Source organism: Podarcis gaigeae, assembly GCF_964106915.1.
Source record: "Podarcis gaigeae genome assembly, chromosome: 13".
NCBI lineage: Eukaryota > Metazoa > Chordata > Lepidosauria > Squamata > Lacertidae > Podarcis > Podarcis gaigeae.
Window position 1 is genome coordinate 52,806,022 of NC_139689.1, and position 24,636 is coordinate 52,830,657.

General features: G+C 42.5%; 1 protein-coding gene across 2 annotated transcripts in view; it reads right to left on the reverse strand.

The window, feature by feature from the left end:
- Window positions 1-24,636, reverse strand: part of COL15A1 (collagen type XV alpha 1 chain) — a 125,093-nt gene that overhangs the window by 13,675 nt on the left and 86,782 nt on the right. For both annotated transcript variants that reach the window (XM_083709051.1, XM_083709050.1), the window contains exons 23-36: window positions 21,314-21,376; window positions 19,376-19,411; window positions 16,994-17,056; window positions 16,318-16,395; window positions 16,104-16,139; window positions 14,659-14,712; window positions 14,509-14,568; window positions 13,053-13,121; window positions 11,306-11,347; window positions 8,821-8,860; window positions 7,206-7,283; window positions 5,098-5,144; window positions 3,351-3,461; window positions 1,178-1,322 (exon numbers count right to left, since the gene is read on the reverse strand). In XM_083709051.1, coding sequence (XP_083565177.1) covers window positions 1,178-1,322; window positions 3,351-3,461; window positions 5,098-5,144; window positions 7,206-7,283; window positions 8,821-8,860; window positions 11,306-11,347; window positions 13,053-13,121; window positions 14,509-14,568; window positions 14,659-14,712; window positions 16,104-16,139; window positions 16,318-16,395; window positions 16,994-17,056; window positions 19,376-19,411; window positions 21,314-21,376 — 922 coding nt within the window. The remainder of the gene's footprint in view (window positions 1-1,177; window positions 1,323-3,350; window positions 3,462-5,097; window positions 5,145-7,205; window positions 7,284-8,820; window positions 8,861-11,305; window positions 11,348-13,052; window positions 13,122-14,508; window positions 14,569-14,658; window positions 14,713-16,103; window positions 16,140-16,317; window positions 16,396-16,993; window positions 17,057-19,375; window positions 19,412-21,313; window positions 21,377-24,636) is intronic.

The window sequence follows — 24,636 nt, forward strand, 5'->3', positions numbered from 1 at the left end:
TACTGGGAGCCAGTGTAGTTCTTTTAGGACTGGCCTCATGTGGTCCCGGCGGCTGCTCCCAGTCCCCAATCTAACTGCCACATTCTGGATTAGTTGTAGTTTCTCAGTCACCTTCAAAGGTAGCCCCATGTAGAGTGCAAGAGGAATCCTCTAAGGCTTGTATTGGTTTCCAAATTTATATTTTATGCAATATGGCAATGTCAGTGGAACATTCAGGCTGCAATCCTGTACCCATTTACATAGGAATAAGCCCCATTGAACTCGATGGGACTTACTGCTGAATAGACTTGGTTAAGACTGCACTATAAGTAGGACATTTTTTAATCAAACATGCTTTAAGGTATAATTTCATTTATTTATTAACTGATATATAGTATGCCACCTTTGAAGTTACCTTCTCAAGGTAATGTATTTATTCACAATAATAAAACATAAATATATAAAACATCCAGTTAAAAAATGTAGTGCCCTCTAAAAACTGAGCAACAGCTATTACTACACAGTGGTAAATAATGAAGCAATTAATAAAAGCATATACTGCAACACATCTAAGTAAAGGATAAGATCATTGGTGCCTCAATTTTGAGTTTTATTTTTCTTCTCCTCCTTTCCCCTTGTGTGTTGTATATTTGTTTATTTATTTATTAGAATGCAAGCCTGAGGATGAGGGACACAGGTGGCGCTGTGGGTTAAACCACTGAGCCAATGATCTTATAATAAATAAAATAATAAATAATAATAAAATCTTGTCCGATGCAAGCCTTGATGATTTTTAAAGGTATTTAATTTTTTAAGAATGTGTGTTTAGTTTGAACTTAAGGTAGAAATTCCATATTGACAAAGGATGAACTATGCATCACCCAGCAAAATAGGCTTTTGCCTATAAAAGCTCAAATGGCAATTTCCTCTCAGCTGCAAAACCATAGAGCATATGGCAGGTAAAGAAGGGGAGAGATGTTTTAAAAATGCAGATCAAAGTTCCAGAGTCCACTTAAGTACACAGAACTAGCTGTATCATTCTTGGATCCAGGCCCTTTTCCCCCTCCACAATTCAGTGCAGAGGTAAAATATGCATAAGCAAAGAAAGCTGTCTGCTTGGGAGGCAAATATTTATGCCAATTCATGTTCATGTCCACACAGGTGCACCAGGCAGAAAGGAGACATCCATGTGACTTACCTGAGCCATATAATGATGGAGGCCCTGGTGGGCCAGGAGGTCCTGGTGGGCCAGGAGGTCCAACTGGTCCAAACCCCGGAGGGCCAGGTAGTCCAGGTACCCCAGGGGGGCCTCTTGGTCCAACCACTGTGTCTCCTTTTGGTCCCTAGTAAAGAAAACACTTCAGTAAAACCATTCTCCTCAAGGGATTATTACAGTAAATGCTGCAGCTGCAACAGCCTGAGGAATAGCGCTGACACCTGCAGTAGGCACCTATGTCCATAAAAGTCGGAACACTTTGAGGGCTTTTATGTGTCAAACCTCATTCTATAGCATTACAGAAGTACGTTCCATCACATCCATCTGGAGTCTAAAGCCCATGCAAAGTTTCACCATTTTAATGACAACTACGCCAGAGTGGCGCTGTGGTCTAAACCACCGAGCTTCTTGGGATTGCCAATCGGAAGGTCAGTGGTTCAAATCCCTGTGACGGGGTGAGCTCCCATTGTTCGGTCCCAGCTCCTGCCAACCTAGCAGTTCAAAAGCACGTCAAAGTGCAAGTAGATAAATAGGTACCACTCTGGCGGGAAGGTAAACGGCTTTTCCGTGCGCTGGTCTGGTTTCACCAGAAGCGGCTTAGTCATGCTGGCCACATGACCCGGAAAAACTGTCTGCGGACAAACGCTGGCTCCCTCGGCCAGTAAAGCGAAATGAGCACCGTAACCCCAGAGTCGTTCGCAGCTGGATGTAACTGTCAGGGGTCCATTACCTTTACCTTTTACGCCAGAGTTGCAAAAATAAGATTTTATGGAGGGTGGCATCTTATTCATTATCACTGAAGAGGATGCCTATTTGCACGTGTTGATTTGTATGGGCAGATGCAGATTTAGAAATAATTATTATCATTTAAATACATATTAATGTGATACCTCTCACCATAGTGCGGAAGACTGTGAGCAAGCTCAGGGCCTGCCCATACTTCCACTTGTCCCGTGGGAAGCACAGATCCAAGGGGTTTGTCCCCTGGCCCTGCTCCTTTCCCAGGGAAAACCCACTCTTTAGTTCTAAGTCAGAGCAAATAGTAATCTGGGGAAAACCTGACCCAAATTGCCATTTGCTACGATTGGGTGCTAAAGAGCTGTAAGCAGCAGGACAAGATTGTCAGGGAACTGCCATCGGAGCCAGAGGCGGAGGCAAGGCTCCAGAGCGATGCCGGAGAGGGTCCCAGCAGGGAGAGAGGCAGCCCATCTGCTGGGGAAGGAAATCAGCGTAACACCAGGAGTGAAGGGGGGCAGATGGGGGAATCGGAGAGGAGGCTCCAGGACTCTTCCCCGGAGACCAGCGGGGAGAGCACGGGTCCTCCGCTGCCCACACCCTCCCTACGCAGAAGACTTCCACGCAGGGAGAGTAGGAGGAGACTTGGCGTCAAAGAACTTCCTTGCTGGAAGAAGTTCAAGAAACGCCCACTGACGGATGCTGCCAGCGACTGAAACAGCCACGAACAGTTTCCAGACAGAAAGGGTTCAACCAGGTAACCATGCCAGGAGTGGCGGCAACTTACGCACGAGCAACCCCTATAACCATTACAAAGATGATTAGCCCTCAGCCTGCTGTCCAGGTGCTAAATGTCAATGGCAAATTTAAATTCTCTTCAGAGGACATCTTCTGGTAGCAGACAGTCCTCTGTAAAGTAGGACACACGGCCATCCTTCTCATAAGTAGGGCAGATACAGAGCTTATGTTTCGTTAAACTAGGTAAACCCTACACTGAGAGGCAGTGGAATTATGTGCTACTTGCTCTCAGTACAATTTACATTTGCTGTAATGTCTAAATGATGTGCACAAACATAGATTCTTGTGCACCTATTTCTGGTAACGTTCCTTATCACTCAGAATTAAAAGTTGCAGGGGGGGGCAGGGGGTGATGAGCATCAGGCATGTAAGATTCCAAATACATAGGGTGGTTTCCAACTGGGTTTTACTCAGAATAGGCAAATTGAAATGAATTTACCTAAGTTAGTCATGTCTATTAATCTCAATGGGACTATTCTGAGTTGAATAATAGCCACACAAGGAATGTGGGCTGTAAGGCAAATACATGTAAGTCCGGGATGGGTCAGATAGTCCCATTTTTTAAAAAAAGACATTAATAAATAAATGACGGGACCATTTATTATACAGAAGGAAGCCTTACCACTGGTCCTGGTCTTCCTGGGAGTCCTGGAGGTCCTGACATAAAAAAGCCTCCATTTGGTTCTCCTTTTTCTCCTTTAAGGCCAACTTCTCCATTGACTCCTTTCTCACCCTAAAAAGAGAAGGCAAACAAAGTAACGTCACAGCAATATTATGTGACCTAACATTTGTACAAACCTAAGAGATTACTTTATTGACTTGATACAAAGCTTGAGTGTGCTTTGCAGTATATTTTTGTATGGGCCGATATAAAGGAAGGAAGCAATGGTCAGTTGTACTGTAGATCTAGCACTCTGAAAGCTTGCTCATGTACCAAAACATTATGGTCACATCCCCACCATATATTTAAAGCATATTTCCTTCTCCCTTTAGATAATGCCTGTTCAACCATGTATGTGTAAATAAGGAGGGAGGAAGGAAGGAAGGAAGGAAGGAAGGAAGGAAGGAAGGAAGGAAGGAAGAAAGAAAGAAAGAAAGAAAGAAAGAAAGAAAGAAAGAAAAAGACATTTTATTGGGATATCGTTATATAAAATATGTATAGGGAGGGACACTGTGCAGTTTAAAGATCTTAAATTGTGGCCATGGGTTATTGTTTTTTTGTTATTACAGTAGGTATTTTTATGTTTTTATATTGTAAACCTTCCTGTGATCTTTGGAGGAAGGGTGGTATAGAAATTTAATAAATAATAATAAACTGTAATTTAGAGCAGAGGCTTAGTTCCATCAGAGAAAATTTATGTATTACTATATCTTACTGAATAGTAATATATAATAATACATACAATGTATTTATTGTGAAATACAAATATTTCCTGCTGGTGATATAAAACAGTATTATGGACAGCAAGTACTACTTGCACTCTGGCGTGCTTTTGAACTGCTAGCTTGGCAGGAGCAGGGACTGAGCAACGGGAGCTCACTCTGTCATTGGGATTTGAACCGCCGACCTTCAGATCGGCAAACCCTAGGCTCTGTGGTTTAGACCACAGCGCCACCCACGTCCCATAAGTGTGGATAGGTATAGACATTTTCATTCTTTGAATGACAGAGGTCTGGGCCTTTGGAATCCATTTGAAGATTTAGATTATGATTCAGGCTCAAGACAACGCATATAGGAGCATCTTATTTAATCCTCACAATGACCCTGTTTAGGTTGGTTAGCCCAAGAGTCAATACTGTACAACCTATAAGTGATTGGGGATTTGAATGTAGATATTGCCTACCCAAATCCACTGCTCTACACCACATCTGAAAAGGAATGCAAAAATGTGGTATCTATGTCTGTTAAATCATCTGAGAAGCAATGGTGTGTTTGGGGAAGAGGACTACAAATGAAGAAGAGTTAGAGAAGCAACCTCTGTACCTTGGCAGAGACATCTCACAGCAAACACCATCAATGTCAAGGTGCATATAATGTTATTGGTACCAAGGTAGGCCGGCAAGGAGCTCCACACATCTATAGCATTTGAATAAGTGCTAGCCAGGCTATACCTTCTCTTCAAATCCTTCCACTGATATGTCACTATGTTTCTGCCAAGGGGAAGGTGCAGGCTGTCACGGCACTGCATGGTCTCTGAGAGAAACAGGTACCCTCTTTGGACTGGACAGGGGAAACTCTATGAAAAACACGGCCAGGATGCACATAGCAACTATTATGCTGAAAATTTACAAATAATTGCCTCTAAAAATCAGACAATGTGCTGGTACTTTATTAAGGAAGAATTCAGCTGTCAATGGGAAAGAATTACCTTCATGATGTTTAACTGGCTAAAATAAGTTGATGGCAGAGGAGGACCTGGAAAGTAAAGGAAATAATTTTATGGATTTTCTGTTTCTGTTAAGTCCACACAGATCTATGAAGCAGAGTGAGGCAGCAGCCTCAGGTGGTGGAGTCCAAGGGGCAGCCCCCACTTCCAGACAAGCGCTTGTGGCTGTAGCTTCCAGGTTCTGGGAAGATCTCACGAGAGTCCTGCGAGATCTTGCCACTGCTGCCCCCTCCCCTGTCACTGCCAGAGAAGCAAGGAGAAGTAGCCGTGTGAAAGTGCACCCCACTCTTCCCACCAATAGGTAGCAGATCCAATTGCGGTGGATCCCACCTATGTATGCTCTAAATATAACCACCACGTGTTATCGTATGCTTTTTGTGTGAAGGTAAACTTAGGCAGAAGTTGAACAAATAAGAAAAGATTTATTTTGCAGAACAAAGCTGATAAAAGAAAGGATGTGTCAGACTGTTTCTTTCAGGAAACAGTCAACCTATTCATAATTATACTGAATTTAGTGGGTGTTACAAGCTTCTAAACAGGGCAGTAAACATACAGCTTCTTTTAAATGTCAGTTGCTTAATTTAGTTATAACTCCTCAGTTAGGTGTTACTGGTTTCTAGGCTTGGTGGTAAATGTTTAGCTTATTTCCAGTTATTTCACTTCAGTTCCTTAGCCTAGTTGCTGCAGAGCTATTACAGATTAATACTTTGGTTCTTAAAGAAGGTGGTACTCTCTGTCAGTTACCCAATCTTCTATCAAAGACACCCCTGAGGTACTTTGAATAGTATTACAGACACAGGCGATCTTCTGATTTCTTACACTTCTGATTTCTTACACTTAGATCTAACTCCTTCCCCTGGAGACTAAAGCCATAGTAGTTGTGGCCTTTTCTTGCCCATTAACCTTATATCACGTGTCCTTGCGTATTCATTTCACATTGCGGGGGTCGGGTCCTCGAACCACAACCAGCACAATTCCCTGTTTCATATCATTCGGATGTTCTGAGGGTTTTCATTTTCATAAATCAAGATATTGTTTATTGTTAAAGACAACTAGCAACCATAGTCAGATGTGGTGAAAATTGTCTCTACAGAAACTAGCCTCAACAGGCCCTTTTCTATTTCCTCCTGTTTACTTCTCCACTCCAAGACTTGCTTATGATGTGACAAGAATCCTTGAAAACCTGTCCTGTCCCTCAAGAATGTGTGACTTTTCCATACCAGAAAGAAAGTCAAGGCCATGGAAGATGGTGATAAATTGTCTAAATGAGATTTCAGCTATGCAGAAAGTGATCCAGATTACCTAGAAACACTGAAATATTAAGCTGAACTGGTGTGTGTGTGTGTGTGTGTGTGTGTGTGTGTGTGTGTAAGTGTATAAAATGCATTGTTACAGGTATTTTACATCCACCTCAGCACATCCCATAGTTAACAATGATGTTTAGAACTAATCCTTCTTTTGTTCCAATTAAAAAAAAAAGCTTAGGATTTATGAAAAGGAAGTATCTCTGGTTTGTTAAAGGTAACATGGCGATATACTTGAATTTTGTATTCTCCATTCCCCTGACTCCTCTCTCTCCGTGTGCGTGTGTTTGCTTGGTTATTTGCTTGGTTATTTTAAAGAAAACTGTATAAAACTAAATCAAAAGCAGTAATGAAAAACATTTAGTCTTCCCAGTTTTATGGATACGGTGTGGATTTCCTTCTAGCATACTCTCATACATCATCACCTTTAAAAGCAAACACACGTTAAATTCCCTAATCAGCTTGGGGCAAAATTATTCTCAGTGGAGAGGGAAATTGCAATCAGAAGTTTCAGGTTTGACTGAAGTTGTTTGTGTTTTTATAGAAGGAAAAACGGAAAATAAAACGTGTTACTTTACTTTGTCTGCCTTGCCAGCTTTTGGGGATTCCGACTGACCCTGGAATCATTGATTTGTTTTTGTTCTTATTATGTATTTTGCATTTTTTTATATATTGTAATTTTATGTTATGAACCACCCTGTGATCTATGGATGAAGGGTGGTATACAAATATAACAATAAATAATAATAATAATAATAATAATAATAATAATAATAATAATAATACCTGGTGGCCCTGGTGCGCCTCTGTCTCCTTTTTCACCTTTGATGACTGGTGGACCACTTACACTCCAGGAACCTGCTTCTAGAAAATATTTACATGCGGGGGGGGGGGGCAGGTCAGAAATGCACAGCAGGTGGCATCCGCAGTGTGAGAAACAGAAAGCAGACTTCCACAAAGTTTTGCTTGCTATCCAGATTTCAACTCTTCAGTATTTCTAGAGTGATGTCCTTAAAATGCATCACCCTGGTCCCTTCCAAGGCTGGCCCAAATCAAAAGGCAGTGAAGAGGGTAGCCTGCTACAAAGTACAGTGATACCCCCGGCCGCATCCTGAAAACTTCATAACTGGAGACGCTCTTCTGCGCATGCACACAGTGCAATTGAACGCTTCTGCACATGCGCACGCAGTGAAATCCTTTTTCACCTTTGATGACTGGTGGACCGCTTACACTCCAGGAACCTGCTTCTAGAAAATATTTACATGGGGGGTGGGGTCACTTCCGGGTTTGCCGCATTCGCAACCTGAAGTTTACGTATCCAGAGGGATACGTAGGCAGAGGTACGACTGCATAACTGCTGCAAATGTCTCTCGCCTCTCCCTGCTCCTCCCCGTCTTCCTTGAATTGTATTGCTGTCTTTCCTCCTCCAACTGCGGAGAGAAGTGTCCTCCACAGATATAGGAAGCAATATATATATATATATGAATATTTATACCCCACCTACCAACCAAAGTTATTGAGGCAGCTTACAATATATTTAAAACACAATAAATTAGTGCCCCCACATGATGGCAGGGTCTAAGAGGTCCATGCCAGTTATTTCAACCGCTGGCTAAGCACTCATGAGCACTTTTGCCTTGCAGGATCACAGCCCAAGTGCATGGAGCAAAACAGACTGTCAGAAACACACACTTCCATCATCCTTCTGAAGCCAGTTTCATGTGCAAGCGCCTAGTCCACACTATGCTCAAGAACGATTGTGAGAACAGCAGGTCTTCCTCTGATATAACTGAGCCATCTTAAACCCCATGAGAACAAGCTCAGGGGAAAAGCCACAGTAATACTGATTGCAGAAGGGCACAAAGTGATTGTTTGAAGTCATTTTTGAAGGGCAGTCAATCAAAGTACTCAGGCTTGATCCCTGCATTCATGAGCCCTTCACTTTGTGACCTTGGCTTTCTTGTTCACTACACTATAATGCAGTGTCCTAATTTACATGACGTTTTGATGCATGGAGGTTTAGGAAACTGGAACACTGTTGTTAGTATGGGATTGGGACCATGTCATATGAACTTCATTGTGATTCAGATTGTTAGCTGCAGTCATTGGCTTTGGAGTCACTAACCAGCACTGAAATCTTCTGAAGTGGTGATGGATGGATGAATGGATATCTTCCTCATTTCCAATCCTTGTCTGGAAATAATCATGCCTCTGGGACCTGATCAAAATCCATTTTCGACTAGACTCTGGAGTCTGGTCTTAAATGGATTCATGGGATGAGGAGAAAGAGACCTCTCTAATCCATCATCCACCACCATCCCACTCCATTTTGGACTTAGAAAATAACCCTATCATTGCATCACTAGAACTTACAACTAGGCCCCATTACCAACAAACTTACCATCGGCCACTTTGGGGTTTCCAGGGTGAGGGGTGTCTGCCTGCACAGATAGAGAGCAAATATATTCAAAATGCAAGTAACGTAAGTGCCTTACAGATTTCTCTGTGCTGCATCTTTGACGAAACTCCTAGTCCTAGTACACAAGCACAGCTCACACTGTTAGTAGCAGCCTTGCTTTATGCAAAAGGTATTGGAATATCAAAGCACTAATGCCTGAACATCAGCTGGTCAGGGTCTGTTTAGTGTCCGGTTCTTTGACATGTAGCATATATTCTTGCCATTCCGAGAAAATTCCAAATGCCAGGTTGGAACATGAGTTGCCAGCCTTTTTGTGATCATGGTATTTCCCCTGCCAGCTTTTTTGAGTCAGTGGGCACTTCTGGAATTCTGAGAAAGTGCAGTGGGTGCTGGTCTCAAACTAGCTTCTGTGGGGACATGGTAAAACACATAAATCAGCAGGAAAAGAGACAGGATCACAAAACGGTGCAGACATACTCCATGTGAATGGAAGAAAGGGAGCTACATCAGCCACCACCACACTTGTTGAGAGAGGTAAGTTTGTTGCCCTTTTCTTGGTTCATATTGGAAGAGAGGGTGCATCTCTATTCCTGACATCCAGTGAAATATGGGCAGTGTAGGAGAGGCTGAGGCAGTGCAAACAGCACCTGAGCAGGATGAGCAAAGAGTCGCTTGTGAATTGTGGATTTCTGAAGGGATATTTACTGAGATCTGTTGCGGGTACCAAAGGAGGTAGAGGCTGACATTGTTGGCAACCCAATGATGTTAGAGAAGTCCAGTTGAGCCACTATGATTACTCTGGTTTAGCATCACAGTTCAAATGAGATCAGAATGTGGATTTTAAAACAAGAGGTTGTGTCTGCACTTCTATCGCTAATTATATCAAATTGATAGATGCTTCTCTTCAAAACGCACCACCTGGCATACTTTCTCCAGTGGTGCTAGTTTCCCAATCTGAACCACTTTGGAAGATGCTACTGGCCCCAAAGGGGGAAAGATATAGGGCAGGTACCATATGGCTCCCTGAAATCCATCTTTAACTAGATTTCAGGGACAGAAGCAGGACATTCCATTTTCTTACAGTTCTTTCCTGAGATGTGACTAAGCCCCACGCACCTACAGCAAATGATATCAACAGAACTTTGATGGGCAACATAATACAGATGAGGCAGTGCATGGATTTGTTTTGCTGTACCGGGTTGCATATGTTAACATTAATGTTTCCTTTTGACAGAGTGTTTTTAAACAGACAAGTATTTAAAAGTAAAAGTAAATTATATTTTAAAATGAAGTTTGACAACAGACAACTAAAACACAAAGTATCTCCTAAATCACTGTCCTTACTCCACTGCTTTCAAGGACAATGTGCTGCCAAGACAGTGGTAAGCAACCTTTTTGGCTGTCAGGTCTGCTTAGTGGGTGTCAGGTCTGGTAGTGGGTGGTGAGTTGGTGGCTACAGTCACATACATGTGCACCTACATGTACTCTTCCAGCTCTCACTCACTCACATGCACACTTTAAACATTCCCACTCCACTCCCAGTGAAGGCACACATGTAATCTGTATGTCCTTGATACAGCTAAGATCAATGTCTGCAGCAGCCTGGGCTACATGGGGAGTACTGTACTGAGAACGCAGCTTAAACCTTAAAAAGGTTTGTTGCCATGCTGCTATTCTCTTCTTCCCCTGCCCTGCCCCCAAGGGCTCCTAGGTAAAGGTAAAGGGACCCCTGACCATTAGGTCCAGTCTTGACCAACTCTGGGGTTGCGGCGCCCATCTCGCTTTATTGGCCGAGGGAGCCGGCGTCCAGCTTCCAGGTCATGTGGCCAGCATAACTAAGCCGCTTCTGGAGAACCAGAGCAGCACACAGAAACGCCATTTACCTTCCCGCTGGAGCGGTACCTATTTATCTACTTGCACTTTGACGTGCTTTTGAACTGCTAGGTTGGCAGGAGCAGGGACTGAGCAATGGGAGCTCACCCCATTGCAGGGATTCAAACCGCCGACCTTCTGATCAGCAAGTCCTAGACTCTGTGGTTTAACCCACAGCGCCACCCACGCCCCCCAAGGGCTCCTGCTGCAGCCTAAATCACAGCACAGAAACAGGAGTCCTTTCCCCACTGTGCAGCTGATGGGGGAATCAACAGGGGAAAGGGGGTGGGGCTTCCTGGGGGCTTCACAGGCCACACCTAGAGTGCCCAAGGGTGGCTTGGAGGCTGCCGACATGTGTTTTAAGACAAGGGTATGCAGTACCGGCACCCTTTTTTCCCCTAGAAGAAAAGCACTGCACATAATTACTTCATCACCGCTATCTGTGACCTTAACCATTTGGTCCTGCCTTGAAAGCACTCATGCAGCATGCGGTGTTATTAGGGCAGGTGCTGACGAAGCAACAGACAAGGACAAAAAACATATAAAGCACATATGTTTATCCAGGGAAAATGGATAGATAGTGTAAATAACTCACTGTTGTCTTGCACTGAGGCCTGGGAGAAATTGGAAAAACTGTCTGTTCAGAAATTGGAGGAAAATAAATACAGTAACTATTTAATTATTTCTAAAAGCAATATATTAATAAAAGTGTAAGACCACGCTCCTCACCAAAGCACTTTTTTTTGGGGGGGGGGTATTTTTCTCTAAATATTTTTGGGATGGTTTTTCAGTCTGTATGTTGAAAATGTATATGCTAGGGTACTTCTAGTAATTTTTTAAAGACCAAACTACACATCAGAGGCCAAGAGAAATCCACTTGGGGAGCATTTTGGAGCAGAGAAACTGCCAATTCCCTGCTCCTGATGCTGATTCTTTGCTTATCAGTTGTTCCCTCCTGATGTGGCTTTTAATATTAAATAAACAAATCCGGTCCTTTAAAATTACACTTACTTATCCCCTATCTTATTTTCATGGAATTCAAGATGGCTACAGTTACACACATTCACCTTACATTGATCAGATGGGCAAAACTGCTAAAAACTGTCAGCATTTTAGTGTACATTTTTCCTATCCAAGTTTGCTTAATATACACATTTTTTCATGTAGTTCCCCTCCTTTTCACCAATGTATTATTATTTGTTTAAAAATGCATTTCCCGCTAATACACACATTATGTGGTTGGAAAACTGCACCACAAAGTTCTTTTGAGAAGTGAAAATTTTGAAGGAAAGCTGTGTCTCATTCTTTGTTTGTTTGGGGAGCTGAATCAGGTGGGTTCACATTCAAATGCAAACCGAATCAAATTTCCCCCCGATCTTCAGCAGTGAGCATTCTGTTGGAAATGTCAGGATGCAGCTCAGCTTGTGTTAAAGGCAGGCAAGTCTCCATGGGGATAGAATAGATAGTGGAGCCCCAAGCTTCCTATACTGTCTTTCTGAGCTCACCTTTGCTAACCTTTCCTCAGGTGTAAGTCTGATACTCTCAAGGTTGCTGACCTCCCTTCCTCCTCCTCCTCTCTCCACCTATGAATTAACTCCTATCTGACACAACTGTGTTTAAGAGGAAGTATCCAGTTGATAACAGCGGAACAGACTCTCTCAGAAGATAGTGGACTCTCCATTGGAGGCTTTTCAGCAGACACTGGATGGCCACCTGTCATGGATATTCCTGCATTGCAGGGGGGTTGGACTAGATGACCCTAAGGATCCCTTCCAACTCTACAATTCTATTATTCCGTGATACTATGATTCTTTGTCTCTTTCTCTCCTGTAGAGGTGAAGGAGAGAGTATGGCTCTTTGCATCTCTACTTTAGTTAGCTGGAACTGTGATCTTTCCTACACAACATGTATTATTTCCTGTAATAAACTTAGCTTTCTTATTTTCCATACTCGGATTGCGTCCGGGACAAAGTGTACTCCTCCAAGAGAGGATTCATTTCAAGCTTCTGCTGATGCATTTAAACTGCAAATGCCACCGCTTTCCACAACAACCTCGCAAAGATCCTCGCTTGGCTGTCTAGCAGCATTTTCAAAACAACATTCTAGCTCTGAAAAACTATCACACCAATAATTTATCACGTTGGAGTTCTTTGTGTCCAGCAGTAGCAAGCCCTTTGGAAGTTCACAACTAGAGCAAAATAAAGACAAATAACCGATGTCCCTAGCATCTGACAACTGGAGCCTCTGAAGATGGCAGCTGCATTGAAGTGTCTAAAAAAAACACCCTTAGTTTTTTCAATTTGGATAGAGCCAAATGAGATGACAAATGTGGATGTACTTACTCCTTTAATGAAAACTACATGGCCTGGGGGTCCTGGGGGCCCAGGTAACCCACGCAAACCAGGAGGCCCCTAGAAAGATAAAAGCAGGAAAAGCATCAGGGATTGTTTTCCAGCAAAGGCTAGGGCCAGCCTCACCACTGTGTGATGTATTTTAACATAGCATGTCAACACGTTTCCTGATCTTAGTGCTGACTTTTTCTTGTCTGGTGGTGCTTCTGAATATACAAGTGTTCACAGTAGGTCTTAATCTTCTGAGAAATCCCTTTAGATGTTGTCATTAAAAAGTAGGGCTGCAGATTCTGATATGTGCTCGTGATCTGATCTGAGTCATGATACACCTGGATTGAACCAGGTGGTTTTGAATGCGAATTATATGGATTCCTCCCCCATCTCTACCCAGAGGTGGAGGTAGCTGTGCACCCGGGGGCAGGGCTAGCTGTCTGCAGGGGAAGGGTGAGAGTCCCAGGGGGGCGGGGGGGCGATGTCACCCCCCTCAGGGATGACACCTGGGCGGATCACACCCACCACACTCCCTTCCTCCACCAGTGTCTCTACCAGCACCAGTTGAATCCCACTCATCTGGGTGGCAGAATAACCTGCTAAAAGCGGCTCTGTTCTGGCGCTAAAGTGAGTACCCAGGAGGACACAACTCAGACCAACTCCTCCCAGCTTTCCCACCCAAGACTCAGTTGTGCACAGACTGGTCTCCTCGTCCACTAACAAGCAATAAATGAGGAAGATTTTATTGCAACCCAACCTGACTCTAAGATATAGAGCCAGCACGCCCAAGAACTGCCTGCTAAGGCAACCACAAAGACTGGCTGGGGAGGACCAAAGCAGGGGGTATATGGGAGCTGTCTAACTGAGGCTCACCTGTACTGGCTTGTCCATCCATTCTCCAACACCATACCAACGCCTTACCTTTAATTGCATCAATTGGGGCATCCCATGCTCTCCTACACAGTTCATAAACCTCTCACCACCCCCAGCTCATAACTAAAGACACTGATAATTTGGCAGTGTTTGAAACACCCCATCAACCTTGTGATTGCTACAAGACAGGCCACACTAAAAACTAAACAAAACTAAACAAAAAACACAGCAGAACCTCAACCTTTAGGGATAAGGCCTCACCCTACATGTCAGAGAGCGTTTCCAAACAAATCATCCCTTCACCTCTATTGTGTCTCTTGTATAACCCCTGGCAGTTGGTTTCAGAAGGTTTCTGAACATGGATATCTGAACATTGGCGACCATATCTTCCAAGAATGGGTTATTATATCCCTTTCGACTAATTTGACTAATCCCCTTTAAAAGCCACCCAAGCCAGTGCCTATATAAAAAGGAATTTCCTCTTAATTAATTCATGCATGGAATAGAGCTTCCTTTTGCTTGTTATGAGTATAGTTGCATCTTCTTAAACCGTTAATAAGAACTTCATTTCTGTAGAACTTACATATAATGTTACACCACGTTCACCTTTTATGCCTTTTTTCCCATTCAGACCAGGACGTCCCTGAAAGGCAGATAACAACACATAAATGCTTTATGCCATAATAAAAAGAATTTTAAAATACCCCTCTTCCCAAAAAAGAAATGTACACACTGGCCGACCGGGGAAACCAAGTTCTCCTTTAAGTCCTGAAGGTCCAGGGGGCCCCTAAAGACAAAAAAGAAGTATTACAAACAGAGAGAAAGAAAAACAGAACAAATGCCTATATATGTGCAGTGTGCTTTATTGGCAATAAAGCCATATCTCTGCCACACACTTGCACATAATAATGTATTCATATGTGCAATATACATTAATACACTTGTACTAGTATGTTCAATATTCTTTGTATTTTATCTTTATTTTAAAGATGAATAAAGTTTCTTTTAAAAAGTTGAGAATCAGAGGCAATCCAGGAAAAGCTCTTCAAATACATTATAGGAATTACTGGCGCATTCTGCTTACATTTTTTGTAGGGTTGCTTGAATATGTTTGCTTTTAAAAGTCAGCCTACCACATTTGCACTTTCTGACTCAATATGTGAACTGAAACACAACCATCCTTTGAAATCTGTCCTTTTCAAAAAAGAACCATTTGTATTATTTTCATTAACATTGCAAACAATGAACATGACCTCACAAGGTTATTTCAAGTTATAGCTACAGCAAGAAAAGAACCCACCAGTGTACTGTTGTGAGCATTCTGCACTCATGCATGTGAAGAGTCATCTTATCGTAGGGATCCTGTGTCTCATGCATTATTCTACTTTCAGGGAGCTCTCACGTGAAGACTGGGGATGTAGAGTATATCCCAAAAAGTATGGGAAAAGATTTTTGACACCATCTCTTTCATCAGGGGCCAGAAATGGAAGCCTGTCCTGTCCTTAGCCCCATTATCCCTGGACACAAACCATGGGATTGAGGCCAATGACCTAGTGTTCTTTTTGTTGACGGTAGTGCGACTGGCTGTTGCTTGTCACTTTGAAGCCGAATTGGCTCCACTAATGGAGACATAACCATCTCTTGTATTTTAATATTTTGTTGGAAGCTGCTGAGACTGGCTAGGAAAACCTAGCCAGATAGGAGGGGTATAAATAAATTATTATTATTATTATTATTATTATTATTATTATTATTATTATTATTGGAATTTTGCAATGCAATTCTACAGCCAATTTGTGTGTACAAAAATGCATATACGAGGATAAAGGGTGTATAAATGTGTGACATTTGGTGAAAGAATGCACTACATACGGGAAAATTTATTTGCAAAATTTGTATATTGGGCAAGATTGCATAGAAAAATGTCTATTAGTTGAAATTTGCACTAAAGTGCTGACAAAAAACAGGATGATTTCAGAAGAATGCTATGTTTTCACATATATAGAAATGTATTTTTAACGGGTCTAGGTTTCTAATAGAACTTTGCTTTTTACCATTATAATTCCTTCCACAGAGTTCATTCCTTTCTTCACTTTTCTACCATCACTTTGAAATATTTCTCCCTCTCTCCAATAGCAAAAGGTGCATGAACTGATTTTTAAAAATTAATAAGCTTACCATTGGTCCAACTGGTCCTGTTACTCCAGGTTCACCCTATGAGAAAAAGGGTCCTATTATTATTATTATTATTATTATTATTATTATTATTATTATTATTAATGTATATACCACCCTATACCCACAGGTCTCAGGGCAGTTCCTTAAAGAGCACACATTCTCTTCTATGGGACAGAGAGAGCAGAAGAAGGCAAAGAAACCCCAACAAAGTTACCTTCTCTCCTGGTCTTCTTATCACTTCTGTTAATGATTCAGTTGAAGCAAAGATGGCTCCTGGCTCACCCTTTTCACCCTAGAAAAACCACATTATTCATTGCCATGATATTTCATTTTTCCTCCAAGGTTTGATGTTTACATTTATCTGGCGTACATAAATCTGTCAGATGAATTTGCTACTTTACTGACTTATACCAAGAGCTGACATGAATCTGACTTCAAATAGCCTCTTCCGAATAAGAAATAAACCAATGGTTGGATGTACAGGGATCAATCCGTAGATGTGGGTCCTAGATCTGGAAAAGTTGAAATCTAACAAGGGAACAATTCACAACGCCCCCTTGTTATCCTTGGATCCTGGAATGTGCTGCTAGATCCATGGGTACCTAAACTTGATCATAGCCCCGAATTACAATTGTGTGGTTCCACCTTTTTTCAACTCCCCAGAAGAAATTGCTTATTGGATTACCATTTTGTAAAGGGAAGCTTCATCTCCACCACATTTAAAGGAAATATGACAAACCATGAAAACCAAATTCTTGAGGCCTCAGGTTGCCAAGATGTTTTGAGCTCATCTTTGAATATACAAGAGGAAATCATCCCTAACAGTTCCAAAACATGCTGGTAACCACCTCACATTTCTAAACTGGTCTACTGCCTGCTTTCCTTTTTACCTGCTTTCCTTTCTCTCCTGGTGAACCAGGAAGTCCAATGTCTCCTTTTGGTCCCCTGGGGCCCTAGAAAAAAACACAGTAGTCTTTCTATAAACAGGCCTATTATGATTAGGTAACTTCCGCATGTTGCCAAATATGATTAACATTTTATTGTTTTTAGGACAACAGCAGACCTGTATGCAAAACTGGGTCTGCTGACAAATCTCTACAGAGCCATGGTCATGGCTGGGGAGGGGACATGGGCATCTGCTGGGACTGGGAGAGGGAGCCAGGGAAGGAACTGAGGGCATCAGCAGTGGGTGGAAAGTGGGTCTGGATGCCGTGTCCACCCACAGAGGGACAGTTAGCCAGCCTATCCAATGAGAACCAAGGGAGGGGTAGACCTGGAATGCAGGTTTCTCAGAGGCTACATCTACCCAGGTGTCATCATCATTCACAAGGTCTACCAGAAATAGTAGGTATGTTTGTAGTATTTACTTTGCCCTTCCCCTAGAAAAATTCCTGTGGATGTCCAATGGAGGGGGGTGATTTAAAGTGCAGAATGGGGGAGGTGGGAGCCAGATGCTGCCCCTGCCCTCATCACTGCCCATACTATTTCAGCCCCTTTCCATCCTCTGTCAGTGTGCTTTTTACAGGTAGCTCTAGCTGTGGTCATGGGATGCGGGTGGCGCTGTGGGTTAAACCACAGAGCCTAGGACTTGCTGATCAGAAGGTTGGCGGTTCGAATCTCCACGACGGGGTGAGCTCCCATTGCTCGGTCCCTGCTCCTGCCAACCTAGCAGTTCGAAAGTACATCAAAGTGCAAGTAGATAAATAGGTACCGCTCCAACGGGAAGGTAAACGGCGTTTCCGTGTGCTGCTCTGGTTTGCCAGAAGCGGCTTAGTCATGCTGGCCACATGACCTGGAAGCTGTATGCCGGCTCCCTCAGCCAATAAAGCGAGATGAGCGCCGCAACCCCAGAGTCGTCCACGACTGGACCTAATAGTCAGGGGTCCCTTTACCTTTTACCTAGCTGTGGTCAGGCATCCCACTGAGCACGATACATAAAATCAGGGGAAGGCTCCAGGTCTTCACTCCAGCCCCGTCCCAAGCATCCCCAGGGGTGGGGGCTGCTCTTCATACCTGTCTGCAATTAGCATGGAAGCCTGAAGTGGGTTTAAATGTGTGTGAATGAGCATACCCAGAAACTCTCCCTGTGATTCGGCTAATTGCAGAAAAGTCTGAAGAGCAAAGCCTGAGAGGTTTCGAGTGGGGCTTGCCTATATCTCTCTGCTCCCATGCCTGATTTTATGCATTGTGTGTTTGGGACATCACTACCAAGAGTGGGGAAATTCCACTCTGCTTTGGGGATATTTGAGGGATGTGATCTTGTAGGGGGGGCAGCATGAGCTTTTTACATCAGTGTTCCCTGCCTCCAGGGCATGTGATCCACTCATTCAAAAGTGATGTGGGAAAAGTTACATAACTCCCACACAAGTTATGAATCAGCCTACATAAAGACCAAATAGGTTAACAGAAACAGGTAGGCCCAGAGGTGTCGGCTTGTGAGGACATTACACCCTGAAACTGCATGTGTGTCCATAAGTCAGGCAGAAGATTCCCAGGTTTGGGGAAGGAGGCACCAGGGGAACATTTAGGGGACTAGCCTAGTCCCGCCTTGTTGGATCAGGCCTTCTCCTAGCAGCAAATACATGTCCTGCTGGAGCCAACATACCCACTGGCCATGTCAGTAAGTGAAGGAGGGCTGTGCATGCATAGCTGTACACAAGGAGGGTTCATCTGTGTGAGTGGTGGACCTGCTTGGCCAAGGTTTCCACTTGTCTGTGCATCTTCATGTGGGGAGGCCTTCTTCACACGGTTGACAAGTGCTCATCCACCTGTGGTCAGCAGGTGTGCCCATGTGGGGACCTGGGGATTGCAACATGCTCCCCATCCCTCAGCCACGTTTGCTACATCTATGGAGCAGAAGGCCTGAAGAGAGCTCAACACTTAATCTGAGCCTCTGGAAATGTTACAAAAGCAGCGTGATGGCATTAGACACCATCCCAGTTTCATTTCCCCTATGATTTATGTGAAATGCTCTTATCTGATGACTGCAAGCAATACAAAAACCATCTGACTGGAACTTGCTGAAGTCGTCATATAGAAGAATCAAAGCAGTATCACTTGGTCAGAACTGAAACTTATTCTCAAAGCCGCCACTGGAATCCTGCAGTATAATGTCTGGTTTTACTCGGATTTATGTTATTTTCTCATTTTATTATTAGGACCTTAGGACATGTTGGGCATTATACGCTTTGTGCACCATGACAAGTGCTAAAACATTAATAGCAATTACATTACATGTTTACTGTTTCAGAAACTGGGTATATGGTACTTACAGGAAATCCTGGCAGGCCGGGCTTACCGTCTGGACCCTGTAAAATGCAATGACAAAGCAGGTGAAGATGTTTCAGTGTGATTAGGTATCCCTGCTGTTTGTGGATGCCATTTCATTTTGAACTGCATTTAAAACATTGGACAACTTTCTAAATACAGCTGTCTGAGTAGCAGAATCCAAGGCTTAAGTTTCAGAAGCTAACAGTCACTGTTAATTACTTGAAAAATATTTCTGGTCTACAGAGACACACATCCTTTAGGAAACATGGCAGATTTAATTTGTTGGTTTGCAGGCGTTACTATAGTTGCTAAAAAGATTTTGCGATATTTTACATTTTGCTCTTCATCTTGCTCAGCAGGAAACTGCATCAGAACCAGCAAGTTTGCAATCATTGTTTTGATTTGTGGGAACTGTAGGTTGTGTGGAAATACTTTTCCATATGATAGAAACATATCATACAGGCCTGCAATGCTTAGTTGATGTGTAAAATAAATCAAAATCCTTTTCCTGATTTTAAAAAGTGATTCCAATTAGAGAGCAGATACAAAGTAAATTCTTTAATAATTGTAAATATATATGGTTAGATCCAGACTGAGGCTTTAGTACTATTACACACTTACCTGGGGAGAAGGCCTCATTTAAATCAGTGAGAGTTACTTCTAAGTAGCGATATACAAGTTATTTGTACTCCGAACCTGGTTGCACATCATTGTCGGTGAAATCAGTTGGACTTAGTCATTCCTCAAGCTAACTTTTCCCACTGATTTCAGTGGGACCGAAGTTCAGCTAAGTCCACCCTATAAACTCCAGGTGGACGGCAACACCTTTGAAGTGACATTTTGTCTTCCCACATACACAAAAACAAATGTTTCTCTTTAAGATGATGCTTCCTTTAACTCCTGCATGCATTATCCTAAAAGGGAAGTTGGTTTTCTCCCCAGAACTATCGCTTTACTACTGTGCAAACATATATATAGACGTGCACTCAGCTGAGTGCGACAAGGTGTTTTTAATCTCCACTGTGGTGCTGGGATGAACAGAGAGCTTTAAACCTATCTGTCCAGTTCAGTGCCAGGATGGTGATGAAAACCACCCATCAGGTCAAGGCTTAGTAAGCCGCTGGTGAAGGTTTGGTAGTCCAGATCAGGCCCACGTGCCCACTCCTGCATTATAAACTTGCTAAAAAGAGTGATATTTTGTGTGCGCGCACACAAAACAAGTGCATGTGAAACACGCCATGCATCTGCTACCACCTCCCCATTCCCGTGCTCAACAAACTGCCAGGTCAGTAAAAGAGGTGGCAGCAAGTAAATCAACACTGAAAATCAGAGCATCCATCTCTTACATAGGGGTGGGACCTAACATCCTAACATCCCCTTTGGAAAAATGATGCTTATCACATCGTTTATGCCTCTCACCTGAATAAAATCACGGGGTGGGGAGTAGCGGAAGCTGAGATGTGAGCCCCAATCCCTTCCCCGCAGGAGAGATGGATGCAATGAACATGCAGCCTGTTGATGCTTATGCAGGCAGGCTCTGACGGATTCCTCAAAAGCACAGGTGCTATCTGTTGCAAGCACACCAGCTCAGTTCCTTGAAACAGCCCTAAATTGGGAATAGTTTTCCTATTCCAGGTTTATGTTTTGTTTTTGCAGTTGATTATATAGACTAAACCATCCCCAATAATCCCCATCACCATCATATAGTACTATATTCTACATGTTCAGCTAGAAACATATTGGAGATTACTATGATTATATTCTGTTATATTGGATGGATCAAGATCTGTACTCAGGGCTGTTGTCATATAACACAGTGAAGTCCAAAGAGGTTGGTAGAAGAAGCATATTTCTATGTGAGAATCAGAGAAAAATGCTTTAGGAGTTTACTTAAACCAAGGCATGGTTTTATCTAGCACAACAGAATAGAACATACTCACTGGAGGCCCAACAAGTCCTTGGATTCTCGTAATGTTAAAACTTTCATCTGAAGCATTTAGTGACTGAAAGAGAGAGAGAGAGAGAGAGAGAGAGAGAGAGAGAGAGAGAGAGAAGCAGGCAAAATGCCAAACATTAATAGTTTTTCTAGATCATCCACTAATTTCTAGAAATATTGGAGAAAAATGAAATGTTCTACTAATTTTATCTAAGATGGAGAAAGGTAAGCAGGTCATCAAAAGCATGCACTGTTTTTCTACCCATCTCCTTCAAGCATTATTTATTTTCTTGCACTCCAGCAAGAAGTGTCAGACACAGGAGAATAAGGAGGGGGGGGGACTTTGGAGATTTGCACTAGATAGTCAGACAGAGGAAGCCACTGCAAGGCCTGCTGCTTCTGCTTATATTGCTAAACCCCTATAATATGATGTCACTCTCTTTTTTTTACTAGAGCTGGGCTGAAGAAACTCCCCAAGCAGCTGGACAGACATGGGTGTGGCAAAAAAACCCCAAACCTCCTGTGTGCTGGCAGCCTGTCATAATCCCTTATGGGGGATCCCTCATTAAAAAAAGGGGGGGGGGTTGGCCATTAGAACTCTGATCCATCACAAGAGTAAAGATTGCTTCCTGCTATCCACTACATGCCTCTGCTGTGAGCAACCACCATAATGGAAGGAGCGAAGGTGCATTTAAAAATACGCAATAAGCACCTACCAGCGAGACACATTTGACCAAGGCTCTCTGGTGTGTTCATTGTGCTTTTTCACCCATACATCTCCTTTCCAAATGCTGCATTTAGCAAAATGGAATTCATCTTTACCATAATGTCCAAAGTCTGTTTCGGGGGCCTAACCGGCCCACTGGTCTGTTTAATCCCTGTGGCAGTTTATTTCCTGGGGTAAAATCCTAAAAAAAACCCCTCAACAACTTCAACCCCCCAAAAAGCTCAAAAACTTCAATCTTAAAGAAAGCTCAACAACTGTGGGGTAAAATAATAAAAAAGCTCAACAACTTCAATCCCATCAACTTTGGTCGGCTGCTTGGTCAGCCCTCATGGCCCTTCACTTTATCAAATCTGGCCCTCTTTGAAAAAAGTTTGGACACCACTGCTTGAAAAGTGAAGTAACATCATGGGCTGGTGCAGAGAGAATGCTCCTAAAGCTCTTTAACCATTGTTCATAAGTTCCTTCCTCTACCCGCTTCCCTTTCTTTCTTTCTTTTTTATATAAATATTTATTAGAGTTTCCAATTTAATACAGACATAAATACCACAAAAAAGAAACAAATAATACACAAAAAAGAAAAATACAAAAATATCAAAAAGAAACAAATATAATTCCCATCACTTATTTCCGTCACCTTCTGTCTCGGACCTCCTCTCACCTCCCCCTTTTGTATTCCAAATCAAATCTTATTTCCGCAAATTCTTGTTATAACTTATTATAAATTGTCTTAGCTTATTACTCCACCTTTACATTACAGCTGGTAACCACTTAATTTCAATCCAACATCATTCTAACATTCATTAATTTTACAATATTTCTGTAAATAATCTTTAAATTTCCTCCAGTCCTCTTCCGCCGACTCTTTTTCCTGGTCTCGGATTCTGCCGGTCATTTCTGCCAATCCCATATAATCGATCATCTTCATCTGCCATTTTTCCAGCATGGGTAAATCTTGTGTCTTCCAATATTTTGCGATGAGAATTCTTGCTGCTGTGGTCGTATACATAAAGAAAGTTCTATCCTTCTTTGACACCAATTGGCCGACCATGCCCAGGAGGAAGGCCTCTGGTTTTTTCGGGAAGGTATACTTAAATACCTTTTTCATTTCATTATAAATCATTTCCCAGAAAGCCTTAATCCTTGGGCACGTCCACCAAAGGTGAAAGAATGTACCTTCAGTCTCCTTACATTTCCAACATTTGTTATCAGGCAAATGATATATTTTTGCAAGCTTGACTGGGGTCATGTACCCGCTTCCCTTTCTGGTGCAAACATCTACAGGATTTACCAAATACGCTTTGCTGTTCATTTTATGTTTTGAAACCTGCTTCATTAGCATTAACCACAGTAATAGGGGAATCTGTGTGTGAGATGAGGGACTGGAGCATGCAATATGGCAGGGTAATTTTCCATCAATATTGGTTAATTTCATCAGAGAAAGGCCCACTTGAACTCCATTACGGCAATGAAAAAGCTACATGGTTTTGCTTATACAGTATTTGCTGCCAAGGCAACACGCCACATTCTCTGCATCGAGCATAACAGTCACTGGTGAAGTCAAGAGATTAGGCTTTGTATTATTTATAATATTTATGAGATGTCTCAAAGTAATTTCTCTAGGTGTCTTACTTATAAAATAATAAAACATACCAATAAAACCATATTATTGCTTGGCTTCCCTCTACTTCTATGCCTCAATGGAATATAAACTCTCAATATCTGACTTCATCTCTAGATGTTGAAGCAATTTGCTTTTCATATAAGAACAAATTCCCATGGGTAATTTCAAAAAACTTTCAGGTTTCAAACTAGCTCACATGGGCTCACTGGAGAATTGAAACATAGTTCAGTCAAATGTTAGACATCTTTATTTCTGCATATATTGGTAACAAACATGCTTTCCAGAATGCTTGGGCAGGAAGCTTGAAAAAGTAGTTTGTTCTGTATTTTAGATTATGTAGCAGAACAGAAGGTAGTTAAAAAACAGGGTTCTTGTTTCTAATTTGGGGATGGGGTTTTGTTTACTTAGAGGATTATGAGGTGGTCTGAGGGCTGCCCCTTAAGAGTTTGGAGCTGCTGTTTTTTTACAATTAAAATATTTCCTTCCCTCACAGATATTAACTAGAAAGCCTGGCTGGTCAATGACAACTGAGCAGCAACTAACTGGGAGAGATGGTGCTTTTTGGAAAGGTGCTTTTGTTCTTGACAGGGCTACTGAAAGTCCAAATAGAGGTATGTGCCTATGGTGATGGTGTATAAAAGGAGTCTGGTGTGATGTAAGGCATCTGCATATATACGCAGAGTCCTTAAACCTCACAAACAATTAGGGTAAGCAAAAGAAAACGACACCACTTTTGCTTCCTCTGTTGTGCGACATAAATCTTGTTCTTTAGCTCACTCACTAGTAAACTGAATCTTTTTGAGTCAAGCTAGTAAGGCAGGCTCGCCAACTTCTGCTGGGCTGGCCATGATGGCTGAGGATAATGTGAGCTGTAGTCCAACAACATCTGGAGATCCACTATTGGAGCAGGGCAGGGCCATCTCTGAAGGTCTTACGCAATCTTGCTCTCAAGATCTGGCTGACCTGGAAGCTGCCCCAT